The following is a 23,971-nucleotide window of genomic DNA, read 5'->3' as shown; positions in this document are numbered from 1 at the left end:
AAGAGAACGCACTGGTCATAGCAAACACCCTCTTCCACCAACACAAGAGAAGACTCTACACATGGACAACACCAGATGGTTAATACTGAAATCAGATTGATTATGTTCTTTGCAGCTGAAGATGGAGAAGCTCTATGCAGTCAGCCAAAAGATGACTCGGGAGCTATCTGTGGCTCAGATCATGAGTTCCTTATTGCAAAATTCAGACCTAAATTGAAGCAAGTAGGGAAAATCACTAGGTTATTCAGGTATGACCTAAATGAAATCCCTTATAATTATACAGTGGAAGTGACAAATAGATTCAAGGGAGTAGATCTGATAGAGTGCATGAAGACTATAACCAAAGTAATCTACACATTCAATGCAATCCCTGTCAAAATTCCAATGGCATTTTTCACAGAAGTAGAGCAAGCAATCCCATAACTTGTATGAAACCACAAATGCCTTCAAAGAACCAAAGGATCTTAAACTTATCTGGAGGCATCATACTCTGATTTAAAACTATAATAATCAAAACAGTAATAGTACTGCCATAAATACAGACACATAGATCAATGGAACCTAACAGCCCAGAAACAAACCCACATATTTACGGTCTATTTATGACAAAGCCAAGAACATGCAGTAGTGAAAGGAGAGTATCTTCAATAAATGGTAAGGGGAAAACTGGACAGCCACACACAAACAAATGGAACATTATCTTATACCACACACAAAAGTTAACTCAAAGCGGATTAAAGACTGAAATACAAGACCCGAAATCATAAAACTCCTAGAAGGGTGATCTCCATAAGCAAAGGCAACAAAAGCAAAAATAAACATGTTGAACTACATCAAACTAAAAGCTTCTGCACAGCAAAGGAAGCCATCAACAAAATGAAAAGGTAAACTACCAGTGTCAGAAAACATTTGCAGATATTTCTGATAAGGGATTAATATCCAAAATATACTAAGAACTCATTGAACTCGACAGCAAAAATAATGAAATAATCTAGAAAATGAGCAGAGGATCTGGACATTTTTTTCAAAGAAGACATACAGATGGCCAACAGGTACATGGAAGGATGTTCAACATTACCGATCAGGGAAATGCAAATCAAAGACACAATCAGATAACCACTCACATCTGTTAGAATGGCTATTATCAAAAGTACAAGAAATAAAAAATGTTGGCAAGGATGTGGAGAAAATGGAACCCTTGTGCACTGTGGATGAAAATGTAAATGGATGCAGCCACTATAGAAAACGGTATAAAGTTTCCCGAAAAAATAAAAAATAGAACTACCATGTGATCCAGCAGTCCCACTTCTGTGTCTTTGTCCAGAAAAAACAAGAAACACTAGTTCAAAAATATACAAGCACCCCCGTGTTCACTGCAGCATTATTTACAAGAGCTGAGTTATGGAAACAAGTGTCCATTGATGGGTGAATGGATAAAGAAATGGCAGTATGTGTACACAGTATTAACCAGCCTTATAAAAAGATATAAATAACTAAAAAGATTTAAATCTTGTAATTTGCAGCAAGATAGATGGACCTTGAGGGCATTAAGCTAAGTGAAATAAGAGATATCAAACCATACAATTTCACTTACGTGGAGAATCTAAAAAATAATAATAAAAACACGACCTCATATACAGAGAATGAACTGCTAATTGCAAGAGGTGGAGATGGGGTGGAGAGGTGGCGAAAGGGGTAAAGTCAAAAGGTACAAACTTCCAGCTATAAGTCATGGGGATATGATGTACACACAGCAGGGTGACTATAATTAATAACACTGCATCGTATATCGGACAAGTTGTTAAATCTTAAAATTTTTCATCACAAGAAGTTTGGAACTACGTATGAAAGTGAAAGTGAAGTCACTCAGTCGTGTCCGACTCTTTGTGACCCCATGGACTTGTAGCCTACCCAGGTGTCTCCATCCATGGGATTTTCCAGGCAATAGTACTGGAGTGGGGTGCCATTCCCTTCTCCAGGGGGTCTTCCCCTCCCAGGGATCGAACTTGGGTCTCCCGCATTGCAGGCAGACGCTTTACCCTCTGAGCCACCAGGGAACTATGTATGGTGACCTGTTAACTAGACTTTTTGTGGTGCTCATTTTGTGATGTATACAAATACTCCATCATTGATGTTGTACACCTGAAACTAATGTTTCAGGTGTACATTACAGTGGTGGACACTGTAATGGCTTTAAATATTTTGAACTGTGCCTACCTACCCCAGATTGTACCAGCTGATGAAAACCACCAGATACTTCTGGTCTCCACTTACTTCCGCAAGTTCCAGAGCAGTTTACACTGTGGACTCACCTTGAGACTTCGCGAGTCTCCTCACACTTTGCCATCTTGCTTCCCTTAGGTTGGCAGGTCCGTACTATTATTCCTTGTTGCAATGATCCCAATTCAACCAGACTTAGTGTTTCTGGCTGTCTTTTTTTTTTAATTGCTGTGTGATTTTATTACTCTAAAGACACAGTAAAAAACAAAAACTAGCCAGAATACATCAAACGATAGCTCATGTCAACCCAAGACAGGCCAGTCTGCACCCCGTCCTTCCGAGTTACGGGCACTATTACTGATGGCGAAGGCCAGCGTGCTGGATGTGGGAGGAGAGGGGTGAGGAGGGGGACACCACCCCGCCTGGGCGTGTGCATGTGCGTGCATTAGCACGCCTGCACCCGTGGGCACCTGTGAGCGGGAGGGCAGGGGCGCAGCCCCGAGTGTGGCCTCTGCTCACAGGCTCAACCCAAGAGAAAGGAGTCACCCCTCACCGAGTGCCCCACTCAGCTGAGCCTCAGACTGGGCCTCGGCCACCCCAGAACCGTCCTCCCCAGGGCAGCTCCTCGGGCAGCCAGACCCTCTCTGCCCACCAGGGACGTGTCTGTGCCCGGGACCTGCAGACCCCCCATCTGGCTCAAGGTCTTGCTGGGTGGCTCTTCCCAGTGGGGCACCCAGACTGAGCGTCCCTTCTGCCTTTGTTACCCAGAAAGTTTATCTTTAAAAAAAAGACAAGGTCATCTCAGATGGGACCCACAAGGTCCCCCCCTCAGGCGCCCCAGAAAGAACCAATCACAGAGCGAGGCAAGGGGCAAGGACCTGGCAGGGCCTCCCCAAAGCGCTTACCTTGCAGAGGAGGTTGGCTGCAAAGTCCCAATGCTGTCGCCCATGAGACCTGGAGCTTCTCATGCTCCAATTGTCCTCCAGGAAGGATCCAGACAAACATGAAGAGCTCAGAAGGCCAACTAAGAGCATCCTGGCGAGTGGCAAAGAGGCAGTGAAATCCAAGGGCTTCCGGGCTCCCTTCACCACAGTCAGGAGCCCCCGGCATCTCCAGCGGCTGTCTGCAGGACCTATGTTGTGGTTCAGTCACGCAATTGTCTCTGACTCTGCCACCCCACGGACTGAAGCAAGCCAGGCTTCCCTGTCCCTCACCATACCCTGGAGTTTGCCCAGGTTCATGTTCTTTGCATCATGGGTGCAGTAGAGCCATCTCATCCTCTGATGCCCCCTTCTCCTTCCGCCCTCGATCTTTCCCAGCATCAGGGTCTTTTCCAGTGAGTTGTCAGGACCCATGTCCTCACCAAAACTGCCAAATGATAAAAACTCAAGCAATTTAGTAAGGATTTTGGAGTCCTTTGGTCAAGGGACAACCACGCACGGATTCAGGAAGCCCAGGACCTCCCAGCAGCACAGCCTCCTCCCAAATGCTGGGCAGGAGCTTCGTCAGTCTTAGAGGCTATGTGGGAACAGCCGATGGGTCAGGGGGCTTCACTAGGAGGCGAGCAAGCCCCGCGCTCTAGGGCCAGGTAAACGAGCCACAGCTGAGCGCGAGTGTAGCCTAGAGCGCTCCGAGTATGCCGGTTCCCTGACAGGTGACTAGTTACTTTTAACAAGGCTAACTGGTATGAACAGGCCTTTGATGAGCTTCCTAAATTACCCCAAAGCAGGTGTAGAAACTGAAGTCCTTACCAGCTGCATTTTATATACAGAGAGAACTAGCCTGAGAAGTGGTTCTCACCTCTGGAACTGTAAACACTTTTTTGGCTTCTCTTACAGTTTACTAGATTCTTCGGAACCTAAGGAGGTCCCAGTCTCACGCCCACAGACACTGATTTACTTAGCTGCTTGTCAGAACTTCCCAGCAGGGTTTCCTTTTTCCTTTTGTAATTTTTGTTTCTAGTTGTTAAAGCTCCACAGGTGATTGTAATGTGCTCCTGATTCACTGGTATAGATGCGGGGGAGGCCAGTGGAATCTAAAAACATACCCAAAATCCATATAATTCTTAAAATATAAAACATGGATAATTCGAGTGTGATATTTGTGAATCTGTGACTATGGAGGAGAATGAATAGAAAATGAATTTTCCTTCAGCAAAAAATGATGGTGTCGGCCTTTGTAGTTCAGAACCTCTTAGTCCTGTTAATAAAGCCACAACCACGAGGACCACCCAGTATGGTGGTAGAGGATACGCCCTGACCGAGGGTCCTGGGTGGGTGGGAGCTGGGCTGCAGCCCTGGGCCTCTGCCCCAGCCCTGACGTGGCCGCCGTATTGAAACCCTCACAGACGCCAACATGTCCTAAGTGTCCCCCACTGTGAGGCCCGAGTCACGAAGCTGCCCACTCCTCCCTCGTCCAAATCAGGGTACTGCTAAGGACAAAGAGGAATTTAAAATAAGACGCTTAATTCTCTCTGCTGAAAATAAGGCAAGAGATTTTCCTTTAGGTCTGAGTATTTACCTTAGAAAACTTGTATTTTCTCACACTCTTTGAAATGTATTTTTAAGAAACTAAGTAAGCCTTAGTTTTGCCCCCTAGCAGTGTTCTTCTCAAGGCCCTGGGAGCCATGTCTTTGACATGTAACTGTCAGGACAGGGCACCCCGTCCTCCAGTTTCTCTGGAAGAGGAGAAGACACACTTCAGTGCCCCAAACTGCTCAAGTCTTCCTGTCACACAGACATGTCTGCCCCTCTCACCCCTCAGAAAGTCAACTAGCTAACGGAGGCGGTCACCCCAGTCACCAGGTAAATGTAGCAAGAACTGCATGTGACAAATGGTGCTGTCAAGTTCTCTGAGGACCACTTACTGTTTATCTGGAGAACATGTATATAATGACTGTACCTGTTTGGCCACACAAAAAGGTGAAATTTCTTTGTTTTTGCGACCTTAGCCAAATGCCTGTGATGGAGCAGCATATTCTAATTTAATCCTCCCTCAATAGTGTTTTCTTTCTCTACTACCTTTTTGGAGATGTCTGAATTGAAAGAAGTTTCTTCAAACTGTATTTCCCGAACAGCACCTTCATTCTTTAAAGTTATGGTCTTAAAAAAATAAATAAATAAAGTTATGGTCTTTTTAACTTGCACCTCTCCTATCCACAAGAAGTACTGAAGGTTAGGTATTTTTGTTAAACTTGCTCCCTTCCACAACAGGTGAAACACAGAAGTCAGAGTAATTCCAAATAGCGATGATGTCACTAGAAGTTGAGGCTATGATTGTAGCTGCTGTTTGTAATTGAGTAATTACTTCATTCCAGTCTGTCATGTTGAGTGAGAAATAATGGTTCATGATTCCCACTTCTTGAACAGAAAAAAGAAAAAGAGTTTGCTTTTTAATTTTATACAGTTATAAATTAAAAATTTTAACAACCCAATGTGTTCATCTTTCCCTTTGTGACATCCTTCATTACTTTTCAATTAAAAGAAATTTATCAAAATAATACCTGTACACAGTTATTTGTTAAAAAGGCCAAGTAATTCTAAATAGTTGTAATGAAAAACAGCAGTTCTTTGCTTTATCCTTCAGTTTCTCCACAACTGTATCAGGATTTGAAGAGAGAAACAGAGCCACTTAGAAAGGTAAGAATCTATTACAGAAATATTACCTTACACAATGATTGGAGCCCACTGAACAGCCTGTGGAAGGCTTTTGCTTCTATGAATGGGCTGGGGTCTAAGTCGCCAGGGCAGGCAGCCTGGAGGGAAGATGCTCATGAAAGGGGAGCAAGGACAAACTGGAACTTGCATTAGCCTCTCAGCCGCTTGGCGACGAGGCTGGGAGCACAGTCTGTGGGCCCCCTCAGCGCAGGCCTCCATTATATGAGAAAAGACACAGATCTACACCGTGAGAAACAGCAGCCACTGGTGTTTGCTAAGGAGGCAAACGAAAATTCAATCTTAGTTCTAAAAGATATTACACAAGTATCCACCAAATTATGAACAAATGGTCAGTTTATACACTGGTTTTAAAATAAGTCATTTAATAAATACCTTACTTTGTATTCATTTTATTGATCAGTCATTCTTTGAGTATCCTAATATCTATTACATATTGATGACAAATCTGTCACTCCAAATTACAAGTAGTACAACACTAGTGTCTTCTACTTACACCATTTTTGGGTGGAAAACCCTTATTTACATGAAACAAATGAATGAAATAAATTCAAAGTAAATATATTGGGAAAAATACATTTTAATCCACAGCTCTGAATACTAGCATTTAGTTATTGACAATGGTATTTACAATCAATTTTACAACAACTTTTGATAAGAGAGATTAACTATAACATAGGGCTATGTATCTACAATATACAAATTGTAACTTTCTTCCAACTAATAAACCATAACTGTGTATAAAAATGGTAACAGTTAAAACTGCTACAATTCAAAATCATTATAATTAAATTAGATTCTGATAAATTTTCTTGGGGTAGGGAAATAATGGTCAGCTCAGAAGAGGAGAGGAGGCAAGTACGTGTAAGCCCCACTTCCTCCCACTTTGAAGCTGTAGCTCCCTGACGCAGCTGACCTGCCCTTGAAGTAAAATCTGTCCCTGAATTCTGACTAGAATTCCTGTGCCTGGCCTTCTAAATCTCAAACACTGTTTTAGGCCTGTTATGATGAATCCACAGCAGATGGCTTTAACTTGGGGTGGACTTTTTTTTAAGATATCAATGCTCAGTACAGTTCAGTTGCTCAGTTGTGTCCGACTCTTTTCGACCCCAGGACTGCAGTACACCAGGCCTCCCTGTCCATCACCAACTCCCAAGTTTACTCAAACACATGTCCCTTGACTTGGTGATGCCATCCAACCATCGCATCCTCTGTCGGCCCCTTCTCCTCTCTCCTTCAGTCTTTCCCAGCATCAGGGTCTTTTCAAATGAGTCAGTTCTTTGCATCAGGTGGCCAAAGAATTGGAGTTTCAGCCTCAGTCCTTCCAATGAATATTCAGGACTGATTTCCTTTAGGATGGACTGGTTGGATCTCCTTGCAGTCCAAGGGACTCTCAAGAGTCTTCTCCAACACCACAGTTCAAAAGCATCCATTCTTCAACGATCAGCTTTCTTTATAGTCCAACTCTCACATCCATACATGACTACTGGAAAAACCATAGCCTTGACTAGACAGACCTTTATTGGCAAAGTAATGTCTGTTTTTTAATATGCTGTCTAGGTTGGTCATAACTCTTTTTCCAAGGAGCAAGCATCTTTTAATTTCATGGCTGCAGTCACCGTCTGCAGTGATTTTGGAGCCCAAAAAAAATAAAGTCTCTCACTGTTTCCCCATCTATTTCCCATGAAGTGATGGGACCAGATGCCATGATCTTAGTTTTCTGAATGTTGAGTTTTAAGCCAACTTTTTCACTCTCCTCTTTCACTTTCCTCAAGAGGCTCTTTAGTTCTTCACTTTCTGCCATAAGGGTGGTGTCATCTGCATATCTGAGATTATTGATATTTCTCCCGGCAATCTTTTTTTTTTTCTCCCGGCAATCTTGATTCCAGCTTGTGCTTCTTCCAGCCCAGCGTTTCTAATGATGTACTCTGCATATAAGTTAAATAAGCAGGGTGACAATATATAGCCTTGACGTCCTCCTTTTCCTATTTGTAACCAGTCTGTTTGTAACCAGTTCTAACTGTTGCTTCCTGACCTGCATACAGGTTTCTCAAGAGGCAGGTCAGGTAGTCTGGTATTCCCGTCTCTTTCAGAATTTTCCACAGTTTATTGTGATCCACACAGTCAAAGGCTTTGGCATAGCCAATAAGGCAGAAATAGATGTTTTTCTGGAACTCTCTTGCTTTTCTGATGATCCAACAGATATTGGCAATTTGATCCCTGGTTCCTCTCCCTTTTCTAAATCCAGCTTGAACATCTGGAAGTTCACAGTTCACGTACTGTTGAAGCTAGGCTTGGAGAATTTTGAGCATTACTTTGCTAGTGTGTGAGATGAGTGCAATTGTGCGGTAGTTTGAGCATTCTTTGGCATACCTTTTCCTTGGGACTGGAATGAAAGTTGACCTTTTCCAGTCCTGTGGCCACTGCTGAGTTTTCCAAATTTGCTGGTCATGGTGGAGAGGTCTGACAGAATGTGGTCCACTGGAGAAGGGAATGGCAAACCACTTCAGTATTCTTGAGAACCTCATGAACAATATGAAAAGGCAAAAAGATGGGACACTGAAAGATGAACTCCCCAGGTCAGTAGGTGCCCAATATGCTACTGGAGATCAGTGGAGAACTAACTCCAGAAAGAATGAAGAGATGGAGCCAAAGCAAAAACAACACCCAGTTGTGGATGTGACTGGTGATAGAAGCAAGGTGCGATGCTGTAAAGAACAATATTGCCTAGGAACCTGGAATGTTAGGTCCGTGAATCAAGGCAAATTGGAAGTGGTCAAACAGGAGATGGCAAGAGTGAACATCGACATTTTAGGGATGTCAGTGAACTAAAATGGCCTGGAAATGGTTAATTTAACTCAGATGACCTTTTTTTTTTTTTTCCCAGATGACCATTATAATCTACTACTGTGGGCAAGAATCCCTTAGAAGAAATGGAGTAACATCATGGTCAACAAGAGTCCAAAATGCAGTACTTGGATCCAATCTCAAATAAGAATGATCTCTGTTCATTTCCAAGGCAAACCATTCAATATCACAGTAATCCAAATCTATGCCCCAACCAATAATGCTGAAGAAGCTGAAGTTGAACAATTCTTTGAAGACCTACAAGACCTAGAACTAACATCCAAAAAAGATGTCCTTTTCACTATAGGGGACTGGAATGCAAAAGTAGGAAGTCAAGAAATACCTGAAGTAACAGGCAAATTTGGCCCTGGAGTACAGAACGAAGCTGGGCAAAGGCTAATAGAGTTTTGCCAAGAGAGTGCAATGGCCACAGGAAACACCCTCTTCCAACAACACAAGAGAAGATGCTACACATGGACATCACCAGATGGCCAACACCAAAATCAGTCTGATTATATTCTTTGCAGCCAAAGATGGAGAAGCTCTATACAGTCGGCAAAAACAAGACTGGGAGCTGACTGTGGCTCAGATCATGAACTCCTTATTGCCAAATTCAGACTTAAATTGAAGAAAGTAGGGAAAACCACTAGACCATTCAGGTATGACCTAAATCAAATCCCTTATGACTATACAGTGAAAGTGACAAATAGATTGAAGGGATTAGATCTGCTAGAGAGCCTGAAGAACTATGGACAGAGGTTCATGACACTGTACATGAGACAGGGATCAAGACCATCCCCACAAGAAAGAAATGCAAAAAGGCAAAATGGTTGTCTGAGGAGGCCTTACAAATAGCTGTGAAAAGAAGAGAAGCAAAAGGCCAAGAAGAAAAGGAAAGATATACCCTTTTGAATGCAGAGTTCCAAAGAACAGCAAGGAGAGATAAGAAAGCCTTCCTCAGTGATCAATGCAAAGAAATAGAGGAAAACAACAGAATGGGAAAGACTAGACATCTCTTCAAGAAAATTAGAGATACCAAGGGAAATTTTCATGCAAAGATGGGCACAATAAAGGACAGAAATGGTATGGACCTAACAAAAGCAGAAGATATTAAGAAGAGGTGACAAGAATACATGGAAGAACTATACAGAAAAGATCTTCATGACTCAGATAATCATGATGGTGTGATCACTCACCTAGAGCCAGACATCCTGGAATGAGAAGTCAAGCAGCACTATGAACAAACCTAGTGGAGGTGATGGAATTCCAGTTGAGATATTTCAAATCCTAAAAGGTATCATTGCTAATGACCTATTAATCATTTTTATGGCTGTCCAATGTTAGACCTAGGTGCGGTCAAGAACCTACTGCTCTGGGGTGCCTACAGAGCATATTTCCTGTGTGTTCAGAGAAGGTGACTGTCCACACTGTAAGCCTAACCTTTTGATGAAGCCTCGTTCCGACTGAGAAGGCAGGTCAGAGCAGTGAAGAGCAGCTCTATTAAAATCAACCAAATGATTATGAATTTCTCTCTACTACAGAAGAATTAGATGAAAGTTTTAAAATGCCTGGGCTAATAAAAATCATCCACCAATCATTTTCCTTAATAAAGCAGTCAACAGTCTTATTTTCTAGATAATAAAATAAAGCTTTTTTAAGAGATGCTGTGAGAGAGATTGTTGATCACAGCTATATTTTACTTGATTTAGCCCTTGGTTACAAATTTATATCTTAATTAATATTTTATTCTTATAGAAAAATACAATCCATTTTATGAGTTTCTAGAAATAAATTAAGGAGAAAAATAGACACTACCTGTTCCTAATAGTCTCCCTGGAAATGACAGTATTTGCCTGGGAGGATATACACACTTAATGTATGTGTAATACTTCATTTCAAAATATATTTAATTCTTGTCTATCTCTTTTAATTTTCTAAGTGACTACTAATAAACAAGCTAGTGATTACTTTAGTCATTTTTCCATCTAAGAATTTCATTAAAGAAGCATGTGGCATGTCTTACAGTGGTACAAATGCAAGGGAATTGGAAATCCAGGTTTACTTTTTAAACTATAAATGGTTGGCAACTGTTTCCTTAATAGTTATTGCAGGAGTAGGTCCAACATGAGTCCATATATAGCCCTTCTCTGGTCTGGTGGGAACTGTGGGAAATGGTGATGAACGTGACTTGAAATATTCAGAAGGTGCATGACAGACAAATTCCAAGTATTCCATCTTCCTTGGAAGATCCTCCTCTGGTCCTGGAAGGGAGCCACCATTTACATTTTTGAAGATATATATCATTTTCATAAAAATTAAAATTCCTAAACACTAAGAGAAACTGGTCTGGTGCTAACGTGACATTACTCCTTGAAATATATATTATTTTGAAGTTACTTCCTATCATTTTTTTCTGCTTTAACTGCTTAAGGAAGATAGCACTCTCCCCAAAATGTAACTCAATACAGAAAGGATTCCAAAAGTGATATTTAGCCTTATATAATATCTACTATATGTCTACACTGATCTAAATACTTGCCAGATACATCAATGCTTTGAATCCTCACAGCAACCCTCTGAGTTAGGTACCATGATTATTCCCATTTTACATGAGGAAAGAGGCAAGAGAGATGAGGGAACCTGCCCAAGATCACACAACTTCTAAGTGGCTGTCCTATGAACCCAGACAGTCTAGTTCAGAGTCTGGGCTCTGAAACTTTATGATATGTGGTCTCCTTCAGAACATTAGGAAGAAGAGGTGAGAGAGAAGCCCGAGAGGTGGTTCAGGCACATTACTGCCTCTGCTGACAATCCGATCTGATAGGACAGGTAAATGAAAGCTCACTCTTCTATGTACTTACAAGCAAAAGACTAAAACTGCTTGGCCATGTGTCAAAACTTGACACGCAGGTGAGAATAACAGTGATACATTATTTGTCCTTCCGTTCTCTCAGAAAAATACCTTCTGTGTTTTTTCTTAGAATGAAAAAGCAATGTATGCTCATTGCAGAAAGGTTGAAAAGTTTGGGGTAATTTTAAAACTCTAAACACTCTCAAAATTCTATTTATCAACAACTTCTTCTTGTGAGTTTATGTCAAGAATCAATTCTTTGGTCAGCCTGGAAATCAGTGAGTACAGTGGCTGCCATTTCAGCCACCACCACCAATGTAACAGGTTACAAAAGGTCCAGGATGACAAGTGTGATATGTAGAGGAACATACGTTGATAATTTGTAAGATGTTGAGACATAAACATGACAGTTCCTCTAGAAATTATTTTTGAGTAACTTTTTGTATGTTACCTAAATAATCTAGTTCTTGAACAATAAATTCTTTATTTTAATAGAGTTTAACCCTGGGTCACCCAGAAAAATCTTATCCACACAGCTTTTTAGTAGGTGCATGCTGCCCCATAACTCAAAATAATTGATAGCCTCAAACCCCAGCTTTATAAAATTTCATATTTTCTGTAAAATCATCTTTTTTGTACTTATGCTTCTTTGTTATGGACTGAATTGTATGCCCCCAAATTCACATGCTGAAGTCCTAATCCCTAATGTGATAACATTTGGAGAGAGGGCCTTTAGAGAGGTAATTAAGGTAAAATGAAGTTGTAAGGATGTGGCTCTCATACAATAGAATTGGTGACCTTATAAGAAGAGGAAGAGATGCTAGGAGTGCACGCACACGGAGGAAAGTTCCTGCGAGGACACAACCGAAAAGCGGCTGTCCACAAGCCAGGAAGACAGCTCTCACCAGAAACCGACCCTGACAGCACCCTGACGCTGGACTTGCAGCCTCCAGAACTGTGAGACAGTAAATTTCTGTTGTTAGCCCACTCAGTTTATGGTATTTTGTCATGGCGGCACAAGCAGACGAATACACTTTCACATAATAATGGAAAATAAACCGGTTCAAGAGCCTGTCCGTCCCTGTCTAACTCACCCACGATGTAGGACGCAGGGTCGAACTGGTCCCTGGGGCTAGCCAGGGTGGGAATGAGCCACGTCAGCGCCGCACTCTTCTCACAGTACTGGTCCTGGATAAAACCTCTGATCTGAGCATAGTAGGGCTTTCCATCTTGTTCATCAATTACAGAAACAACATCTCCAATCTGGTAATAGACTCCCTGGGAGAAACAGAAGATAAGCTCATATTTAAAATAACAGAACAACACTACAGGTGCGAACGGAAACTTCCTTAATATGAAAACAACAATTCTCCAAGTGGTCAAGAGAAGGTCTTTGAGATGATCTAATGCGCCGACATTTATATGGTCGTGACTGATGCCAATTCTAAAGCTGTTTCTTTTTTCTCTCTTTGGCTGTGCTGGGTCTCTGCTCCTGGGCATTCTTCACTGGGGCCTGTGGGCTTTCTCTAGCTGTGGTGCTCAGGCTCTCTTGTTGCAGTCAAAGGGCTTCTTGTGGTGGTGTGTGGGCTGAGTAGCTGCAGCACATGGGCTCTCTAATTGTGGCTCACTGGCTTAGCTGCCCCTAGGTGTATGGGATCTTATTTCTCTGATCAGGGATCAACTCAAGTCCCTTGCACTGGAAGGCAGATTCTCAACCAATGAACTACCACAGAAGTCCCTAAAGTTGTTTCATTTTTGAATGAAAAAAATTTCACATACACATGGTGACTTGCAGCTGGAGAAAGCATTTGTTTATAAACGTAATTTTATACCACAGTAGTACGATCCCTACATTTTTCTGCCAGAGCCACTGCACTGGACAAAGTTAAGAGACTTGCTAAAAGCTACGTAAGGCAGCACTGCAGCTGAGGCTCCTGTATCAGCCGGAGTCCACCTCTGTTCAGTCTTGAAAAACAGTGCTTTTATCAAAACAACGTCACCTCTCTCTCCCTCACCATGGACTTCCGGGAGCAGCCAGTCCCCACCACTGCCCTTCTCCTTTCACTTCTTAAAGGCATGTGTGAACCTCTCTGCCTGCTCCCATCTCCGTATCAGTCTCCATCCTCTATTTGTCCAAATCGCTCCTCTACCTTCTTAGCCTTCAATGTTGTCAGGTTGACTAGGATGGCTCGTTGCCCTGGCTCCACACCGCACATTTGTATTTTAAAAACAATTCCCATAATCTACATTAAAAAATACTTCAGATCCTCATATAATATTTCAATAGGCAACTTCCTCTCCCAACTCAGTTCTGGATGTTTTATGATAGCCATGTATGGGGAGAAAGATCTTAGAAAGGAACAAAAAACACAATCACATCTTATACAGAGTAGCAAAGATCTTTAGACTAACCCATATTTTAGTACCACATTATGCCTTCCAGGTGGCTCAGGGGTAAAGAATCCACCTGCAATGCCGGAGATGAAGGTTCAGTCCCGGGTTGGGAAGACCCACTAGAGGAACAATTAGCAAACCACTCCAGTATTCTTGCCTCGGAAATCTCATGGGCAGAGGAGCGTGGCAGGTTACCGTCCATGGGGTCACAAAAGAGTTGGATAAGTGACTAAAAAACAAAAAAAAAACACAATAGATTCAAATCTTCCTTCAATAACTATGATGCTCACCTTGTAGAAGATTGATTCTGCAGTGATTATGGTGGAAACAGACTCAGGAGCTTTGATGGGCTATGAAAAAACAGAAGTAAAAATATTAGCACATTCATAGTGTGTGTGTGTGTGTGTGTGTGTGTGTGTAGGCATTTTTCCAGACACATATGAGTTCTGTAATCTGAGAAATACTAAAGTTGTTTGGTGACAAGAACTGCAGTGTTAAAAAAAAAAAATCTTCTGAAGATTGCAGCAAAGCATGGTCTGAATATTTCTGCTGTTAATTTCCGTTACCTTTAGCTTAAAAATTGCTGAGACTCAAAGGACAAGCTCCTGATTATGTGGCTGAGACCTAACAGAACCCTTCTCAGAGCTTTACTGCACATAACAATCTAGTTTAAAAAAGTATCTGTGGCTTTAATGGCCAGAGCATGACAGAGGTGGAAATAACAAACAAGTCTCCTCAAAGACATTTTCCATTTCAACTTAACTATAGCTATGATAATATCATCAGAACTAGTTTTCTAACTAGTCTGAACCAAGGCCAAAGGAAGCTTTCTTGGGAGTGGCTAGTAATTTGCCACCACTCAATCATCATCGAAATTCCTTCTTAAGCTGTAATACACACTTTTATGCCACAACACAGTAACTAGGCCTTCCCAAATATGTCTTGGTATCATCCTTGAAGAAAGCGGTTGCCAGAGAAATTGATATTAAAATACTTTCAGAAAACATATTCCACCATACTTAAGAGGAAAAAGGTGTTTAAGTGTGTACAACTATAATCAAGTATTCACATATTTTGTCTAGTCAATAATCACATTTTAGAAAACAAATTCATTAAAATCCTAAATAAATTAGAAGCAACTACTCTCAAGAAAAAGAATCCACAATCTGCACAAGAATATAATGGAAGGCCTCTCTGAGTTTTTTAAATGAATACATCCAACTTCAGAAAATGTCTTTACTGGTGAATGAAGCATTTCTGCTCTGAAAGCAAAGAGTATCATACTGAGGTTTAAAAAAAAACAACAAAAAACAGTATCTAATGCTTTGCCCATTGTGTCTGACCACTGTCTCTTGTATTTACAAAATCAAAAATAAGCTTTCAGTTATTTCAACACAAATCTTTCAATGATCTATCTTCTTATAAAAGAAGAGATAAAGATTTAGTAAAACTTTTGATTCATATTCATCAAGTTGATCATTATAAATCAGTAAGAAACATTTTTCTGGGGCCATATAACAAGCAAATATGGAACTGAATGAATTCCAGTGTTATTATTTACTTAGAGGTTTATGGAAAAAAAAATACCATGCCCACACCAAGAACTGTAACTGCAGCTCATCCTTTGCACAGAGAACCCAATAAAATGTGCTCAAGATTAAGGTTTCTTTTAGAATCATGTTTTATGTTGCGGGGGGGGGGGCGGGGGGGGACACTAAAACAAGGAAAAGAGGATATGGTTAACTTTATAAAACAAAAAGCCTCCTAAAAAAGTTCCTTCCCTTTCTGAAAGCCTGGATCACTCCCCAGAAGGCTACAGAAGGGCTGCCAAGAGCAGAGTCCAAGTTCAATGGTGAGAGATGAAGGCGGTGGTTGGTCACACTACACACAATGCCACAATTACAGTACAAGACACTGTCCACAATCATCTTACATTTTTTAATTTAAAAATATGTCTTCTCCCTTTCCCTTTAGTGGAAACTTTCTTTTCAGCAGCTGGAGCGGATTTGTATTTAGTGTTTCTGAGCCGAGCGGACCTCCTGTGAATTTCCTGCTTACTCTGTTACATAAACAAAGAACAAAAAAAAGAGAAATAAAAAGTGTAGAAAGGTTGCTGTCCTGATACCACCATTTTACAAGGATCCCAGAGTATGCGCTTTAAACGAACATTTAAAAATTAAGAGTGCAACTGTTCTTTTCATGCTGGGTAATAATCAAACGAACCGGATAATTTAAAAAGGGAGAGCCACAGGCAAACATCTCCAGAGACTCCAAAAAAGGTGTGAACTACTTGTAAAAGGGCAACGGGCAGCAAGAGGAGTCAGTCAGTCTATGCCAAGGTAAGAACCATTCATCGGTTGCGTTTATAACACAAAAGTCCTTAAAAACTCAACTCTCCTAAGCCAGAGAATGGGTGTGGGATGCCGCCTCCTGCAATGGAATACTTATGTTACCACTGAAAATGACCTGATAATCTTAATAAAATGACATTATGACAAAGTAAACTTTATTAACAGGGAATGAGGTCCAGTAGCCGTGACCCTGCGGGCATCTCTGTGTAAACGTAGGTACCCCGAGATGTCCGGCTGCTACCCAAAATATCACACGGGAGGGCCTTCTGAGGGGTTTTTCCTCTTCCTGCTCCTCTAGACTTCAAACGTCTCATAAGAAAAGGCGCTGAGAAGGGGCCACGCCAACGACGGCCTTGTCGTCGCGAACTGGAGGGGGCGGCGCGGCCCAGTCAGGGCGCGGCCGAGCCGGGAGGGCGCCGCCCGCCCGCGCCGCGCCGGCCTCCGCCCGCGGGAGGGGCCGCAGGGGCTCACCTGCTTGCCGCCCCCGCCCCCGTTGCTCTGCGGAGGGGCGGCCGAGGTGCTGGCGAAGGTCGCGGCGCCGCCGCCGCCCCCTGCGCCGCCGGCCGCCCCCGCGCAGGAGCCGCCGCCGCCTGCGCTGCCCCGGCCTGTGCAGAGGTGGCAGAGGATCTCCCCCTGCGCACCCTTCTTCCACATGGAGGACGACGTGGTCTTGCAGACGCTGCAGGTGGGCTTCAGGCCCAGCGGCATGGTGGCCGGCTCGGGCGGCCCCCGCGGGCGCAGCGACACGGGAATGGCGACCGCCGGCCTCGGCGGCCCGCGGGCCGGCCCGCCACTCCCACAGACAGAAGAGCGGCGCGGGCGCGGCGCCGAGCTGCCCAAACTGGGACCGGGCCGCGGCCGCCGCCCCCTGGAGGCAGGAAGCCGGTTCCGCCCGCTCCGCAGCCAGCTTCAGGCTCCGGCAGCCAGAGGCGCCAGGAGGCGGGGCGGGGGCGGGGGCGGGGGCGGGGCGGGGCGGGGCTTGGGAGGACAGCCTGGCCTCGGCCTTAGGGGCTTCCGGTGATGGGCGGGGCGGGGTGGGGCGGGGCCTGGGAGGACAGCCCTGCCTCGGCCTTAGGCGGCTTCCGGTGATGGGCGGGGCGGGGTGGGGCGGGGCCTGGGAGGACAGCCCTGCCTCGGCCTTAGGCGGCTTCCGGTGGTGGGCGGGGCCGCACACTGGCCGCCCGCCTGGCCGGAAGTGCCTTGCCGGGAATTACTGGGGCTGCGGGCAGGTTCACCAGCTTTTCGGCCTTTTAGGCCTACGATTGGCTTATAAAATACAGGACGCCTAAGTGAATCTAAATTCCAGATAAGCAACTAATAACTTACTAACGCCAATGTACCCCATGCAATGTTCGTTGCTTATCTGAATTCAAATTTAACTGGGCAGCCTGTATTTTTAATTTTCCAAGTCCAGCACTCCTACTTAGGACCCCATTACACTCTTTAAAATTATAATTGACACCCCCAAATACTTTTGCTTATAAGGGACATTTGAGTATTAGGAGTTGGAACATATTTTAAAGCCCTGGAGACGACGTATACGTTCATTGGCCCTTGAGTGGCGGTGTCATCTTGAGTCCCATAGCCTCTGAGCATTAGTCCCGGGAGATAGTGATGGTTTGGCATTGTTGGGAGGCAGATTTGGCCCTGGGAACTTCCAGAAAAGGTCTTGGGTCCTCCCTGCACCGCACTTGGGAACAGCTGGCCTAGGACAAGGGCATCATGAGAATCCAGCCTTCTCAATGAATGCCGCTGGTCAGTACCAGCCTGGCCAGGGAAACGAGTCTCTACCCAGCCTCTCTCAGTGGAGCGGTGGTTGCCTACCTGTCTTCGTGATCCTGGGTTTCCTAGGCTTGAAGTTCTCTCACACATGTTGATGAATATGTTGGTGGAGGGGTGGGGGAGGAAGAAAAAAACTGTATTGACTGCCTTATCAAGTTGTGAAACTGCATTTAGGGCTTCTGCCAATTGTGATTTAAGATATTATCCCTATTTTCCTCTTAACTGATGATCAACAGAGGGACTGTGGTTTGGCCTGGATGCCCCGGTGGACACTGGTCTTGGAAGCACACCTGGACAGGGCTCTATAGCAGCCCTGCATCCTAAGTTGTGGCTCTGGTCCTCCTGGCTCTGAGTCTAGGGTTCCCCAATAGTACCACAAAAAATTAACTACTTTTCAGACTGTTATGGGCTGTAAGAGCAGTTGTGAAAGTGGCTGAGGAGAACAGGTACACAGTGTGGTCTCCTCACTGTAGAAGGATGCACTCTGTGAGAGGCATCTAGGTATTAAATTCTGTGCTCCCTAATATATCTCTCCCACTGATACACCTGTTTTCACACCTCCTCCTGTGAGATTACTGCCTCTCACTCACAGAAAACTTTGGCCCCTGGCTCACCAGCTTCCTCTCCAGAGACACCATCCTGGTTGGGGCCCACATCCACATGTATAACCATTCAATGTCCTCTTTTCTCCATTCTTCCTCATTCCAACATCTCCATCTCCTGTCCTTGTAAGCTCCCATAGCTCCTGGTTACACCCTCTACCCTTCTGAGATCATCAGAAAGAACCACATTTTTTCCTTGATTTTTTAAAAAAAATTTTTACAACCTTTTAAAATTAGGTGTAATATACATACTGTAAAGTATCCAATGCATCTATATACAGCTTATCACAAAGTCACCGCACTGGGCCAACCAAATCAAGAAATAGAACATTAGCCCCTCACATGCTCTTTATCCAGAGATCACCACTATACTGATTGCTAACACTGTAGATTTTGTGGCTTCCCTTTGTCAGGGTAAGGAAGGTCCCATCTATTCCTGTTTTCATCATGAATGTGTAGAATTTTATCCAACAGTTTTCTGTGTGAGATGATCATAATGCTCTTTCTCCTTTTTAAAAAATTACTTACTTTTTCTCTGTTGGGTCTTTGCTGCTGCACGTGGACTTTCTCTAGTTGTGGAGAGTGGGGGCTGCTCTCCAGTTGCGGTGCTTGGGCTCCTCATTGCCCAGTGGCTTCTCTTGTCACAGAGCGCAGGCTCTAGAATTCTCAGGCTTCAGTAGTTACAGCGTGTGGACTCGGCAGCTGTGGCTCGTGGGCTCTAGAGCTTGGGCTCAGTAGTCGTGGGCTCAGTAGTCATGGTACATGGGCTTAGCTGCCTGTGGGATCTTCCTGGGCCAGGTATCGAACCTGTGTCACCGGTTTTGGGAGGCAGATTTTTATCCACTTTACCATCAGGCAAGTCCTGCTTTTTCTTCCTTGTCTGTTAATAATGTGAATTCAGGTTTCTGAATGTTAAATTAATATTGCCACTAATGGATTGAATCCAACTTGGTTATTATGTACTGGTTCTTTTCACATATTGCTGGATTACTTTACTAATATTTTAAGGTTTTTCGTATTTATGTTCATGAGTGGGGCTTATAATTTTCCTTTCTTGTAATATCTTTGTCAGGCTTTGGCATCAAGATCATGTCAGCCAAAGAAAGGACTTTGGATTTTATTCTCAGTGAGATGGGAAACCATTCAAAGCTCTTCTATTAATATTTACTGATATGAAAAGATTTCAGATATAATGAAGAGGTGAAAAAGCAATTTATAGAACAGTGCATAGAACATGATCACTGTATGTAAATTAAATATCTGTGTACCTGGTGTGTACCTTTTTTAACTGTTCAGCAAAAACATTGTTGCTAATCGATACAGAGAGATGGTGAGACAGGCTTATACTTTTCTTTTTGCACCTTTTTTTTTTTCTAACAGCTTTATTTATTTGTACAAAACAGTTCACCCTTTTAAAGTATACAATTCAGTGGTTTTTAATATATTCACAGATTTGTACAACTATCACCACTATCTAATTTTAGAACATTTTCATCACTCCAGATAGACACTATCCATTAAGTAACCATTAAGTAGTCAAAGGGTTAAGTCAAATCTCCCCCAACCACTAATCTACTTTCTTTCCCTATGAATTTGCCTGTTCTGGACATTTTGTGTAAATGGAATTATACAATATGTAGCCTTTTGTTTGCACCTCTATCATTTGAAATATTTCTTACCACATTGCCTGTTACTTTTACTTTTAAAAAGAGGGAAAAGTATCAAAAGGAAAAGAAGGAAATTGGTGGTTTCTTGGTCCTAAAAATCCTCTGCCAGTTGGAGGTGGTAGGTCACAGCAGACAGTATCTAGTCAAGGACTGGCAAGCAGACCACCTCTCAGCATCTCAGTCCCTTGTCTGTAAATTGGGAAGGGTATCACCCACCCCAGGGCTGCATCAAGATTTGATCAATTATCACACCTGGCACAAAGTTCTCAGTCAAAACATAGGGCTTCTCTTCCGAGCAGCAAAGCTATAGTGTCACAAAGCTCCTATGTAGATGTACTGGAGTGTTAACAGAATAGACCAGTGTGCTGCAAGGATAAATAGGACTATGTGACGGGTAGGGGGAAGGGGGGTGGGGTCAAGCTGGGAGGTGAGAGAAATGGGCGGGAGAGAAGGATTCAGGAAGACACTGTCAGTGGAGGCTCTGACCCAGTCCTGCTCCGTCATGGGCACCGCAGCAAGAGCCGGAGCCACCACTGGCCAGGCCAGGGCTCCCCGAGGTGCCACGGGAGATCTCAGATTGACAGGAGAGAGAGAGTCCTAGCTTGGACCCAGGGGAAAGAGATGATTTGGTGCCTATGGGTATGTCTGAGAATATTCTGCAGGTGCAGTGTGTCTGTGAGTATGTATGTTTGTGAGTGTGCAAGCTGTGAACACAAAAATGAATACCTCCCAAGGTCTTAACATTCACACTATTCGAAAGAAATAAAGCTGAGCTCCCCAGGGGATTATCATTGTCAACATGCAGTCTAATTTGCATGATTTAGGTGCTGCATGCTTCATTAATTAAAGCTCTTTTTAAAAAATGCATAAAATATATCCCAGGGCCTGTTTCAAAGAGATGCTGTTCACCACATCTTGTATCTTGGTTCTGTTTGGCCGGCAGAGTTCCTTGTCCAACCACACCCTTGTCCTGCATACCTCAAGGGCACACAGCCACTGAGTCTCCTTTACCTGCCTGTCAAATGAGGATAACGAGAGCGCACACCTCATGGGTTAATGGGAGGATTCAGTGAGTTAGCACAAGTGAGGTGTGAACAGCTCTTCAACCTGGGCACTGCTTGATATATTGCCAATCCTAAGGCTAATAAGACAGGAGGAAGCATTCTTTTGACAAGGCTGGTCAAATGTATACCCCTCTCCCCCAACTACAATCTTGGAAAAAGTGTAATTAACTCAAGTTGCCTATTAACATTGACAAACTAGAGAAAGAAAGCGTGAGGACTGGGCAGGGTGAGACCTATGGAAGTGCAGGAAGACAGAGAGGGCCAGGGCAGGTACTCCTGCAACCTCATCTCTGTCCTCAGGAGGGGCATCATGGCAGCCCTGTCTCCCACGGCAGCCACACGTTCTGTGCAAATAACCCAGAACTTACTTTCTGTTTCGTGTGTGTGGCCCCATGGTTCCCATGCCAATGCCTCGGTTCAGGGTGTTCTCCTTACCTGGAATATGTTCCCTCTCAAGGCGTTATAAGGACCCTATCCATCTTTCCAGAATCAGCTCAGGCATCACTTGGTCCAGGAAACCTCATGCCAGGAGTCACAGCCCTCCCCCGCCCCTGCCAAAGCTCTTCCTTGCTGTGCCTTCTCCCTCCTTTTACCTTAGGGGACCCTCGTCTCCTCCGCTGCACTAGGAGCACGTGGAGGAAAGGAAGTTTGCGGTTTTCCTCTTTGTGTTTCTTCTACCTCCCCACATCCTGCATTGTTTGTTCTTGTTCTTTAGTCACTGAGTCATGTCTGACGCTTTGTGACCCCATGGACTGCAGCCCACCAGGCTCCTCTGTCCGTGAGATTTCCCAGGCAAGAATACTAGAGTGGGTTGCCATCTCCTCCTCCAGGGGGCCTTCCTGACCCAGGGATTGAACCCAAGTCTCCTGCACTGGCAGGCGGGTTCTCCACCACCGGGCCACCAGGGAAGCCTCAGTAGGTAGGCATCAGTTAGCAGTCTAATGCGTGTGGGTTAATAGATCAGTCAGCCTTTCCTCGGCTGAATGAACAGTGCCCGCCCCATTGCCCTCCTCACTGCCCCCACCTCATCACCTGACTTCTCACCAACCAGCCTGCATCGGGCCTCCCTGCCAGGCTCCTCCCTGGCCTGCAGCCTGAGCAGGCATCCCCCTGCACCACAGTGGGCACTCAAGTTGCCCATTAACGTCATCGCCCAACATCCAGCACTGACTGGATCACAAAAGAGTCTTCCTTATTTGAAATAACCATGCGGGATCTCTGGTGGAGCTTCCTAAGCGTCCTCCTCCTGTTTGGGAAATGGTGATGATGTGGTGCGGATACCGTGTCCTCCGGTTGCCTCTGCTAAGGCCTCGGGACCCTCCTTGACACGGAATCGGCTTGGAGACGGCGGAACAGGCCTCCCTGAGACTCAGCGCCGAGGGCCTTGGCCATGAGCGGCCACTAAGGGCCCAGCAGAGGGACCGGCTCAGACCCCCTCTCCCGGGCAGCGGGGGTCCCGGCCCACCCCATCCCCCAACTGTCACTCCCCTAACTGCCACTCAGAACTTCGCTTCTCAGTATCCGCACCTATGCCGACCTGTCCTTCGATGACTGCTGGCTTAGCAGCCAACACAGCTCTTTGAGGACTGGGTGAAAGCCACATTTTGTGATTCAGGTAGCCAACCGCTATAGTTTTATAAGGCAGTCTCAGCTGTCTTTGACTCTTCTTCCTTTGGTTCTGGTCTCAAGTGCTCTTTGAATCTTGCTGCCTCTCCGCCTTCCGATTTTCGGGATGTCTAGGGAACAAAACCAACTTGATTGTTTGAACATCTTTTAACCCTTCTCAGCTGTATGTGAAGACTGTGTTCCTCAGAGGAGTCCGGATTTTATCAAAAAGGGAAATATTTTATTTACCCGAGGAAATGTAACTATCTTTTTAATATAAAAAGTTTTCATTATAAAAATTCATACAATTCAGCATATCCCTCAATTCTGCTGTGTTAGTGATAACCCATTCCTCTGATGTTGGCTATTTAGCCTGTTTTAAATTTTTTGGAGTTAAAATGACTGATATAATGAACTTCCTTACACACGTATTGTTGCCTGTTTGTGTGGATATTTTTATGAGGGAAATTCCTAAAAATATAACTGTGTGTCTAAAGTGGCACACATTTTGAATTGTGATTGATGTTGCCAAATCACTCACCCACAAAAGTCTGCACCACCCGCCAACTCCTGTGAAATTATGTTAGGGCTGATTTAGTCACTGGACACGGAAGATGCATTGCTGAGGGCCCACAATAGTTCTGGGGGTTATGAAAACTTAAAATTTCTTTTAAAATCAGGAGAAAAATGAATACAATAACAATATATAATATACAGTGAATCCAGCCTGGATATTATTTTTAATACTAATGAAACCCTTAAAATATACTCCTTCATAGTTTATTACGGAGGTTAGGACACAGGAAGGCAAATATGCACAGGGCCCTTACCAGTCATAACGTGGCCCTGGCTTATCCATTTCTCCACATCCTTGCAACTCTGAGAATCCTCTTTTTAGTTTTTGCCAGTCTTTT

At 44.0% G+C, this 23,971-nt stretch overlaps 2 protein-coding genes across 3 annotated transcripts in view; one reads left to right on the top strand and one right to left on the bottom strand.

The window, feature by feature from the left end:
- Positions 1-6,266: 6,266 nt before the first annotated feature.
- GATAD1 (GATA zinc finger domain containing 1) lies at positions 6,267-17,118 on the bottom strand. Its single transcript, XM_061164885.1, has 5 exons — positions 16,809-17,118; positions 15,920-16,045; positions 14,277-14,336; positions 12,687-12,870; positions 6,267-11,002 (listed from the first exon to the last, which is right to left on the bottom strand). Exons 1-5 carry the CDS (start codon positions 17,043-17,045, stop codon positions 10,812-10,814), a joined length of 798 nt encoding a protein of 265 aa, XP_061020868.1. The 5' UTR covers positions 17,046-17,118; the 3' UTR covers positions 6,267-10,811.
- LOC133072052 (protein lifeguard 2-like) overlaps positions 16,259-23,971 on the top strand; it is a 28,340-nt gene continuing 20,627 nt past the window's right edge. For both annotated transcript variants that reach the window (XM_061164884.1, XM_061164883.1), the window contains exon 1: positions 16,259-16,325. In XM_061164884.1, the coding sequence (XP_061020867.1) occupies positions 16,318-16,325 (8 nt within the window). In that variant the 5' untranslated portion in view covers positions 16,259-16,317. The remainder of the gene's footprint in view (positions 16,326-23,971) is intronic.

Source organism: Dama dama, chromosome 18 (assembly GCF_033118175.1).
Source record: "Dama dama isolate Ldn47 chromosome 18, ASM3311817v1, whole genome shotgun sequence".
In the NCBI taxonomy this organism is placed as follows: Eukaryota; Metazoa; Chordata; class Mammalia; order Artiodactyla; family Cervidae; genus Dama; species Dama dama.
The sequence above is the reverse complement of the archived record's forward strand: the minus strand, read 5'-3'. Positions and strand labels throughout refer to the sequence as shown.